Source organism: Rosa chinensis, chromosome 1, assembly GCF_002994745.2.
Source record: "Rosa chinensis cultivar Old Blush chromosome 1, RchiOBHm-V2, whole genome shotgun sequence".
NCBI classification, from domain to species: Eukaryota; Viridiplantae; Streptophyta; class Magnoliopsida; order Rosales; family Rosaceae; genus Rosa; species Rosa chinensis.
Genome location: NC_037088.1, coordinates 49,915,775 through 49,927,312, shown reverse-complemented (window position 1 = coordinate 49,927,312; position 11,538 = coordinate 49,915,775). Strand labels below are relative to the sequence as shown.

Sequence of the window (11,538 nt, the reverse complement as noted above, 5' to 3'; positions counted from 1 at the left end):
TAAAACCAAATATTTGCCGAAGAAAAGTGAAGGCGGAAAGCTCTTCGCGAGTTCACCACCACTGACAGGAATGTGTCAAGTCCCCAATAAAACCAACAGTCAAATGAAGCTTCCTTACTGGTAAGTTACATAACTATCTCCAATGGAATGTCCCATGTAAATTACACAAATACATTCACTTGGATGCTGAATAACTCAGAGCTTCGAACACAAATATAATGATAAAAACAGATAAAACCATAGAAAGGAAATGGAGGCAATAAAAAATAAACAAAAGGAACACTTTACAACTTTCAAGCAGATTCAAATTGATACAAACCTCCAAGGAGGGAAAATAAAATCGGAACAAGAATGTTAGGCTTACTCTCATGTTCCACTCCTAATCAAGCCAGCGTGTTACCCCATCATCTTCGCCTACAGTGGCCAGTATCTCGATGCTTACATCCAAAACAGCCTACAGGTTTATAAATCCAAAAGGTCAGGATTAAAATTGGAAGAAAATATTAAAATTTTAACAAAGTCACAAAGATCATGAGCTTATATCAGCTAAAGAACTGAGAACAATATAATGTTAAATCTCAAGTAGAAGCAGCAAATCATAATTTGCTCATTACAAAGGTGCCCTAAGAAAGACATCACAGATTTTACACACTTGGGGCTAGTTAAGATGCAAATTTCAGCATGGTGTTGAAATCTGCTCCATGGTTTGTTAACCCCCCTAACATACTTGAAAGAAGCACAAAATGCCTGCATATGGAATTCCTATACACCAGTGATCTATCTTTGTTGACATGTCTAAAGTTGCAGGGAGGGGGAGGAGACCATTACTCTTACTGTGCATCTGTATTGCAGTGAAAGAACATGGAAGCATATGCAACAAAGAAAAGGTACATACCAGTGGATTTCTACAGTTAACCAGCCTACACTCGCCCAGAGAACCTTCCAACATCCAACTCTCCCAAACATCAAAACTGTGACTTGCAAATACAAATTCCATTCTTCTATTTATCTGCAATGTGAAAATAGCATATGATTTTAATCCCAAACATGAATCGGCATCTCAAGTTCGAGGTCAGCTTATGCAAAATTGTTACATCACACAAACTTCTTGGAATGAGAAATCAATAAAACAATGCTTATGGGGTCCAGTTGAACCATGCAGAAATCAAAATATTACCTGCAATAACTTTCCACCAGCAGCAAAAGATCGCAAACCAATGGTATCCTACAACAAAGAACCAATACTTCAATATCACCAAAGCAGATAATAAGGAACATGTCTGATCACTCTAGCCACCATAATTTGAAAAGCAGGCCACATTTTGAATCCAAAAGAAAAGAACTGAGCTCTTGCATGCTAACCTTGCTTCTGATTACAATGAGGAACTGAACTGCAGGATCTCTTTTCGTTACATTTGACATGGTATCTAGGAACCAACCACCACCTTTAACTCTTTGCCTTGCAACATGAAGACCGGGGCTATCTCTTGCATATAGAGCTACAACATAGCCATCCTTTAACAGTTCACCAGGCTTTCCACTCAGCCTCTTTCTAGATTTTAGAAGCTGGTCGGAAGGCGACTCTTGCATTGATTCTATAGGTGTTTTCCTACTTCTTGAGTCTTCAGGGGAAGCAAACCGAGAACTGGAACTTAACGCTTGATCTGTGCCACTCATAGTCGTATCTTCCTCCCGCTGTGAGGTACTTTCTTTTGCTAGTGAAGGTTCATCTGATTTCTTCTGGGATTTCTGATGTGTGTGCCTCTTTTTGGCTTTCTTACCTGATCTACTTCGTCTTCCATCGGACCGAGTAGTTGAATTTTGAGACAAACCCGAACCTTGCTGGCTAGGAGACTCCTTGGATTGATTGGTTTCTTTATGCAGGGAGCTTTCTGGACTTGCATGACTAACATCAGTTAATTGCTGAACAAGGGTTAGCTGTAAGGGATTTTCTTGCTCCAGTTTATCAGAGTGTTCATTTTCATCACCTATTTCACTTTCCTCCTCATCCTCATCAGATACAACATTTTTTGGAACAACCCCATCAAAGAAGAATGCCTGCAATACAGATATTGCCTTATCCCTTATCTCCAGCCATACTTCTTCACTATAATCTGCACTGTGCGGAAGTATCAACACATTGGGCATCTCCTTTACCTGAATTTAACCAATGACAGTATATATCTTAGGAACACCCTGGTACATAACTTGGTACTCCACACTTCTATCATTCAGATATGGGTAGCCACTTTACAATAAGGAAGAAAAACAAAAATATAGCATCACAAATCACACACACATCCATAAAAGGTATTCCTTCCCATCCCCTCCCCGTTTCAATGGGCATATATGCCCATAAGTTGTCACATGTCAACACCCACACCAAAATAATTAGGCAACAGGGCAATATCATCAAGGAGACATTGTTGGTAAGAATAATAGGGCAAGGCTAGAATGAAAGCCATGCAAAAGCTTAAGGATTAGTAAAAAAAATAAACATAAGTTCAGACATGCATACCGGATTACAAATGCATAGATTCAAACAATTATCAGTGTGAAAACAGAACATGATTTAAAGATTTGGTAAAGTAGGACGCAATAGACATGTCTCATCTCTCAGCTCCTTTGGCAGAAGAAAATCTGTGATCAGAAATGAGACAGCAATACACTCACTCACTTGATAAGAAAGTTCCTGCTGTTTTTTCTTTTGCTAACTAGAAAGTCTTGAACTTTTTACAAGGCAAGAAACAGGAGACAATTCCTTCAATGGAGCAAAACAGGTACTATAAAGGGAGGCTGAAAAGCATACTCAAGCAGTCAACCACAAGTACTTGCAAAGAAATTGACACAACCTACGTTAACAAGCCCATAACCCTTAACTAGTAACATACCCATGCTTCCATCCATTGCGGCCCTTCAGCACCATCCAAAGCACACCCAGCTAAAGTTCCATCAATCAAAAGCTGTTTCACAAAACAATCATCCAACAGTTGACTGCTCCCTGTGTTTACAAGAAATGCTCCTGCACAAGAGGACCCATAATTATTCTATGCTAAAAACAAAACAAAACAAAAAACAAAAAAGAAGAAGAAAGAACCAAATATGTTCCTTAAATAAGGACCAAGATGGAAGATAAATGTACCAGGCTTTACGTGCTGTAAACATTCAGCATTCAGAATCTGAATTGTTTCATTTGTCAGAGCACAATGAAGCGAAATGAGGTCACTCGCAGCAAGTAAGTCATTTAGAGTATCCATCTTTCGGGCAGCAGAAGGAAAGCCATAAGACCTACTCACTTTTCCGTTCACCTGATTGAATGCGTTTAAACAGAAACATCAATACAAGATGCGAAAGGGGTTCGAAACCAGAAAATGCATCGAGGCAATCTTTCAATTCCCATCAACATAACTGGAAAAAACTCATTAGTAACCTATCTGGATCAATATGAAATGAATTCACTAACATGTTGCTCGATATAGAGATCAACAAACCCACTAGCATTGCATTCAAAACTTCAGAACAAACTTACAGCCACAATCACTTCCAGCTTGAACTAAGCTAATTCGAAACTCAAGGAAGTAAATTTGATCGAATTGGTACCTCTACATCAAAATACAGCACACTGATCTTGAAGGCCAAGCTTCTAGTAGCCAGAGACCTCGCCGCCGCAGATCTACCAATAATCCCCAAAACCAAGCCCCGGCACCGCCTCATCCCACGGCAAAGCGGCTGAACCGAACCAAGCCACCCGGAAGCCGAAAGCGTTTGGCGCGAGAGCAAGTGCGTCCTCCTCAGCAACCCTAGAAACAGCGCCATAACCGTATCGGCGATCTCCTCGGCGCGGGAGGCGTCCACGTGGACGAGCCGGAGCCCGAGGTCGGCGGCGAGAGCGGAGTCGGTGGCGCGGTCAGCAGACCCAAGGCAGAGGATGAGCTGGTAAGGACGCAGCCGGCGCTGGGCGGCGCGTGGGAGGTAGGCGAGGGACTGGAGGAGCACGGCGGAGGCGGACTCGATCCTGCCGTCGGCCAGGCGGCTGAGAGGGACGTGCTCGACGGCGGCGACGCCGGACAAGCAGTCTTGCTCCATGGCGAAGTCTTCGATGCAGTTGAGAGTGACGACGAGGGGGAGCGACGACGTCGTTTGGGTGGTGCGGTGGGACATTGTGGCGGGGGATTCGATGCCGGCGCTGCTCATCGTGTCGGGCGGTTTAGGGTTTAGGCTGGTGAGGTTGTAATTTTGCTCATTTCCGGGGGTTTAAGTTAAAGCGAGGGCTTCCATTTGCTTTTTCGAGAGTTGAGAGCCTTCGGAGTTCAATTCTCTTCACTACCGCTGAGATCCAGACCCACTAGTCTCTGCTCTTCTCGCCTATTTCGCGCTCTGTTCACTCCTCACTGTTTCACGTGCCCCTGTCTTTGTGGTTATTTCCCTTTGTATCCCTTCTTCTTTAATTTAGTCACACATATTATTCAAATGTCCTAAAAGGTCATAGGGACCTTTGAACTGTACAGTAATACGGATATACGGATATGCCTGCCTCCTCAACTTTCGGATTTATGATAAATTGAGAAATTGATTTTTTTTTCTTTTTAACAAATTAATTTTTTTTAAAAGTACGTCATTATTGATTTTTTTTTCTTTTTAACAAATTAATTTTTTTTTAAAGTACGTCATTATACTTTTCATGTCAATTTTATGTTGGGTGGAAAGAGTTTTTTATGCCATTGGTGGCTGTCCTTTTTCAGCAATGGTTATCATCTTAAAAGTTAAAACCCATAAAACAAGGTTGATTAGCAAACAGCGTAATGAAAATCAAGCTTTTACCCTCGTTGAATTTGTCTCTGATTCAGTTTGGTGTCCTTGAAGACGGCCATGGTGAATGGAGAAAATGCTCTAATAAAGAACCCCTCTCGGGCACACGTTTAATCTCATCGGTTAAGTGAAATGTGAAGCCGTCTACCAATTACATGCAAGATTAGAATCTGTGTATTACTACAGAGTAGATTGTATTATAATTCATGAACAAATACTCACAAGAAAGCAAGCACACACACATCTCAGACCTTTGAACACTGTACAAGTCAGTGAGCTTATTCGACAGCATGCCCACTGCTTGATCAAAGCTACTTTTATTGAAAAGAGGAGCGAGACAAAAGAACATAACAAGTGAAGAAACTATCTACAAAACCAACCATTAGGTGAACTCCCAAAGAAACTCAAAAAGACACCAGCTTCTACAAGATATGAAAAAATTTAAATAGATACATTTTCTTGAAAGCAAACTCAAACCTCATACACATGCTTATGCCGGAAGCTAAGCAAGCCTTGCTATTTTCCTACAGCTCCATAAGATCTCCGAACCTTATTATATGTTTGCGTCTCTGAAGGCTGAGCTACGACTGAAGCTGCAAATCTGCATTACAACCATCTCTATGTTTCATAACATACAACAGATTCATGGTCCAGTACACGGCAGCCTTAGGTGTGAAAACTGTGAAATGAAGAACTTGGGCATCCTTTGTAAGAGCTTTACGTAAACATGAAACTATCAAACAGAAAAGACTGTACAAACCTCCAACCCAGCTACAAAAACTCGTGCTTGACAGATTTATGCCGTTCTCACTTCCTATTCCACAATCTTCAGACACTTCATTCATTATTATATTTCCCTCAACTTTCCAACAGGCCTTTTTCCTTTCTCCTGTGATTTATGAACCATAACAGACCTCCATTTCAAAGGACTCACTTTAGAGAAACCTCCTCCTGAAATTACTAGTGGTCGCTTGATAGGAACGCATGAGCAGTCCAACACCAATCCCTATTCCAAGGCACATCCCAAGGCCAATTCCAACACCAACTCTAACACCAGCATTGAACCATGTGAGTTGACCATCTTCACCGGTGTACATTTCATCAGAGTAGAAACCATGTCCAATTTTACCATCTGATTCATACTCATCAATTTCAGATTCTGTCATCTGCATAGGCCAAATCAAGGACTCCAGGTCAGTTATAAAACAAACAGAAAATAATTATCACTAAATGACTGACCAAATCTATACAGGAACAAAGATTAAGTATTAATAAAAGCTTGCAAATTTAGGAAAGCCTAAAAACAAGAAAATCCATCAGAGCATTGCAAAATTCAAGCTAAACGAGTTAATTTAGCAAGCTCCTATGCAGTATAAGTTATTATATGCACCTGTAAGCCAAAAGGGGTGCAGGACTCTAGGCCGTAGATGAAGTTACAAAGTGCCAAATTTCATTTGAGGGCTGAACATTTTGTCAGAGCAGGGGTTGCATTTTATGAAAAAGCAAGTTTCTCAACAGAAATAGAGGCGCCAGTTTTGTAAGAGTCAGAAGACCAAATTTTGTGAAATAAAATGCAAATGCAAATGCGAATAACTAAATACCTATTCCAGATGATAACAATCCCTTGTTAAAAGGGAGGTAACACTATCAATCTATCATTCCACTTCATAACATGACCCCTTGATTAACACATACATTTTCAGATTACCAATTCAACCATAATTTCTTCCCATCATATATGTAACAAGTAACACAGCGATGCACGGTTCAACTTAACCTACAGATAAAAGCAATGTATTCGACAACCCAATTTCCTTTCTACAATTACCATATTTATGCCTCCATAATCACACATTGTTCAAAGTTCAAACATAACTCCAAACTCTCCACTACCACCGCCAATTTCCCTCAATGTGACCATCAACATTATCAAAACCATGCTTAAAAAATCAAAATTGCAAAAACAAAACAAAACTTTAGCAACAAATATTGCAATACCTGCACTTTCCGTTGACGAATTAACCCATTACAGCTCTTGCTATGCTCCTTCCCGACCTCCTCCTCCTCAGGAATAGCATCCAGGGTGGCATGCCTTGGGCACTTCCGCCTGGGACTAATCTGTATTGTCTTTGTCAATATCACCGGCACACCAGAGCAGCAGCCGGCGATATAAACCTCTATAGACGGCGCCGAAACCCCGAGTTTCGGCCGGAAAAACGCCGAAGAGCCGGAATTAATAGACGCAGCCATATAACAATCCATACTCCAACCCGTCTTGGAATCATTCTCCATCCCCGCATTCCCATTGAGCCAAACGCCTTCCATCCTCTCCAACGACCCGCACAGCACCATGTCATTGTTCTCGTAGACCTCAAACTCAACCCCGCCGGTGACCCTCACGCTGTCGGTGGCCACGTACGTCACCTCCGACGACTCCTTGTCCAGCCGGTCGCGGCGGAGCGTGAGCGACGCCGAGTCGGAGTTCGGAATCCTGGCGCCGTTGATCTCGAGAGAGACGCCGATGTCGCGGCGGAGGTGGCAGAGCGTGAGGTGGTCCGGCACGCTGTCGATGACGCACGGCGCGATCCGGACGTAGAACAACCGGATTTCGAACCAGGCCGAGTGCGTCAGCGACGGCCCGTTCAGCATCTGGTACGAATTGGCGCTCTTCGTCTTGGCGACCATGGACGACGCGTCCTTGTCATGCTGCGGTTCCATAAAACGAACCCTAATTCACAACCGGAAATCCGCGGAATTGAGAAAATTAGGGTTTTCGGATTTGGTTTTCAGACAAAAACTTGGGTAGAAAAGGGAAGAGGTTGTTGCGGAGAGGAGGGGTGGGTTATTTTTTTTTAATTTTTTTTTTTGGGTGTTGGGGAAAAATAAAAATAAAGGAGGGAGGGATTTGGATTTATTCATGGTGGAGTGTTGTAGAAACGGTGAGGCGTTGGTTGGAGATATTTTTTCTCGTCGGTTTTGCGACGGGGTCAACTGTGGGTGACACGCGTCGTTTTGCTGTCTTAACAAGTGAACGACCCGACAGCTAAACGAACAAAAAGAAAATTGGGATGCAACAATATAAAAAAAAAAAATATAAAAAAAAGTTCAAGCAAAAAAAAAAAAAAAACAATATAATTTTGTGTGTGTTATTATCTTGATATAGCGCAAAGAAGCTGCATTGCATTTCAGTTTGATTTGGTGTAATTAGCAAACTCGTTATCTTATTATAATTTTTATTGTTGCTTTTCTTGTATTCTTTCTCTTCACTTCTTTTTTTTCTCGTTTCTTTATTCTCTATTACAAACTCGTCTTACCATCTATCTCAGAAGTCCCTTGTTTCTCACAAATCTGCGGCCAAAACAAGCTATATGTGTTTTTGGATTGAAAATGCAAATTTGAGAAAATAGTGAAATATAAGTGTGTGAGAGAGTGAGGAGAAATAAAATAGATATAAGGTCTGCTTTTGTCAATTTTTGGTTACCCGAGATTGACAAAAAATTTGGGGCTATGCTGTTCTGTAGTTTTGTGTTGTTTTAATGTTTTTTTGTAGATACTTGGTATCATATTATTCATAACTAATTCGCTGAAGAGAACATAAGACTTCAAATTAGGAAGGAAGTTTATGTGTATTCGTTAGTGTGAGTCGTCACAAACAGTTGGCGCATATGCTTCGCAACGACCAATCCTTTGTTGCTGAACCTTTAGCCTGATGACCACCACAACAAAAAACAAAAGGTGGATATTTGTGTATTTTTCTGAATTAATTTCTTCTAAAAACAAAAACTTCGAGTGATACATAGAAACAAAAACATGTTTTCGACTCAGAAATTAAGTTAGAGAATAATATAGTCAAAACTTGCTATGGAACAAAGATTAATCAATAATTTTGTAAAGAAACAAAAATAAAGCAAAATCAAGGGAATACCTGAAAGAGCTACTGAGATAATTGAGTTGTCTCTTTCTTTCACTCAACTGAGTTGTTTCTAGATTTCAAGATGTACTAAGTACGTATGTTTCTGGGGTTTTCATATGAATACGCTAGAAAAGAAAGGAAGGCTAGGAAGCATTTGAACATAAATTTGTTGGGCCGTTAGCTGCCCACTCATCAATAACAACTCACTGATTTTGCACTCCTAGTCAAAAAAGGACTAGCAAAAAGCCTAAGTAAACAAGGTTTTAACTGTGAACTGTAAGGAGTATGAATTTACAGATACATGATGCTAAGCCATGAAGTCGACCTCAACCTCCACCCTCCACCCTCCATTGTTGCACGTGTAAGGCCCCGTACCTTAACATTTTTATGAAGTACGTTTTTATTGGTTTTGACTGAGGAGTTGACTTTCTATTTTTGTCTGTTACGTCGGAATATTTCTTGAGTACGTCGTAGGTTACGAAAAATTTAGTTCGTGGACACGCAGTTTGTATCGATCGGAGTTTTTACGGGAAAGTTGTGATTTAAGTGTTGGAAGGTACTGTTCCTTATTAAAATGTTGGTTTTGTTTTATTAAAAAAAAAGGGGAAATCAGTTAATTAAAAGGAGAGAGAGAGAGAGAGAATTGGACAGAGTCGACCTCCCGAACCCTCCCCCTTGCTTTTTCTTCTTCTCCCCGAACCAGACTCTTTTTTTCGGCGATTCACCTCAGCCGGACCTCGTTGGACTCGCCTCCGGCCACCGCAGCTTCCTCTCTTCATTCTCTTTCATCTCAGGTACGTGATTTTAGCTGGGTAGCCTTGATTTGAACGATTTTGGGGGAAGATTGCCGATCGGGTTTGAGAACCTCCGGCTGGGTTTTCGATTTCCGGCGGTCTCCGATCGGAAATCCTTGTGATTTTGGTTCTCTGTGAAGGGTTGAACACTTTTCCAACCTCCTTGTAGCTTGATTTGGCCGGAGGAAGTGGTAGGGATGATGAACAATGGTGTTGAACAGTGCTGTCGGGTTTTTCCAATTTTGGGCTGAATTTTGGACCACTTCTGCTTAGTTTTAGTTGTTATTGCAGGTTTAAAGATTGTTGGGTTTGCTGTGGTGAAGTGTTTAGGCTAGTTAGGTTGGCCGGAGATGGAGTTTGGTGTGATGGCGCGTGAAACCACGCGCCGCCACTGGTGGTGGCGTGTTGAGTTGTGGTGGTGTGTTGAGTTGTTTTCAGGCTAGTTAAGTGCATTGTGAGGTGTTGTTGTTGTTGGAACCTTCGGTTGGCATTGTTTTAGACTTGTGATTAATTGTTTGGTTGGTTGTTTTGATGTTATAGTTCACAATCTTCTGGGTTAATCCCTTGATAACTTGCTATTAGGCCTAGTACAGATTTAATCTACTTGGTTGAGAATTTGAAGTTGATATGGAGATTTTTAGAAAAGGAAATTATATTATTTTGGTGGTTAATTGTGATTACGGATTTGAAATTTATTGTTTGAGAAGTTACAAGTGACTTTTGAAGGCTAAAAAGAAATTAGAGGATGTTGAGAATGTTAGGATTTCTGTTGTCGGATGTTAAATATCCAAATTGGAAAGATTCGAAATTGTAGAGGAATGGTTGAGTAACGAGTTACTTAAATTTTCAAGGGAATGAGTTTTAATTCTTTAATGATTTCCTTTGTGAGGTTAATTTTATCATGCCCAATTATTACAGGATGTACTGAGCCCTCGAGCGAGGAGGACACGGGCAGGCAGCAGGATTAGCTGCGGGACTTACTTGTGAGTGGACTTTTATTTTGTTTAAATAATGCATGCAGCATCGAATTAAGTTTTCAGTTGGTTTATTATTTGAGAAAATGTGACTCTGTGGAAAGTAAAGGATTTAAAAAGAAAGCAGTTGACAAGGAGGCCAGTTTTGGCGCAAGCGTATCTTACCTAGTTGGCAGTCCCTTCTAGGTAATAGTCTGGTTGGCAGTCCCTTCCAGGCTACAGCCCGGTTGGCAGTCTCATCCGATGCGTCATCTGGGTGGCAGTCCCTCCCAGGTGGCATGAGATGCCTAGGAAGCAGTCATTCCTAGTCATCGAATGAGTTTTTCTTGGAAAGAATTGAGTGGGATTTATTATGGAGTCTCGCTTCATGTTGGTTTTGTTGAAAAGAGAAATGGGGAGGCATTCCATTTATTATTTCAGATTTTGTTTCGGTTTTGTCCACTCACTCTAATGGATTTTATATGTTTTCCCCTGGGCCCTTAGTTTTCAAATGCCCAGATTTCAGATCTGCCGAGATTGCGTCCAGGTTCTAGAGACTTTGGAATCAGCGCTTCCGTTTTGTCCGTAGGTTATTACTTAACCTACCTTGTATGATATCGGCTTAGTTATTAGTGTTGCTCTGATAACCCTTTTTAATATTTGGTGGATGTTTTTGTTCGAATTGATGTTATTTACGAAGATTGTGTTGGGATTTGAACTTTCCGAATATAATATATATGCTTGGAATCTAAATATGGTATTGTGGGTTGAGTAGAAGTTAAAGTTTTAATCATGTCCAGGTTTGTGAACATTTTGGGTAGCCCATATTTAGGGGAGGTTCTGCCAAATTTTCGGTAGGATTTCGCTTAACGTGGGCCCCGCAGGCTCGTATCCAGGGTTGCGGGGTGTTTCTTGGGTCGGGTCCAGTCAGTTGGTATCAGAGCACTAGGTTATTAGATTCTGTGGCCGATATCTTCTTATAGTTGTCTTACATGCTTGATAGTATTCAGTACCTCCCGAGTGATGGCCCGACTGCAGCGGTTTCCCATCATATATTCTTCGGTGCTGA

General features: G+C 41.2%; 1 protein-coding gene across 1 annotated transcript; it reads right to left on the bottom strand.

Moving 5' to 3' along the window:
- Window positions 1-106: 106 nt before the first annotated feature.
- Window positions 107-7,696, bottom strand: LOC112181800 (C-terminal binding protein AN). The gene is made up of 9 exons (XM_024320202.2): window positions 6,808-7,696; window positions 5,755-5,975; window positions 3,601-4,186; window positions 3,143-3,308; window positions 2,892-3,022; window positions 1,363-2,157; window positions 1,178-1,225; window positions 896-1,009; window positions 107-454 (listed from the first exon to the last, which is right to left on the bottom strand). Exons 1-9 carry the CDS (start codon window positions 7,525-7,527, stop codon window positions 380-382), a joined length of 2,856 nt encoding a protein of 951 aa, XP_024175970.1. The 5' UTR covers window positions 7,528-7,696; the 3' UTR covers window positions 107-379.
- Between the last annotated feature and the right edge of the window lie 3,842 nt (window positions 7,697-11,538).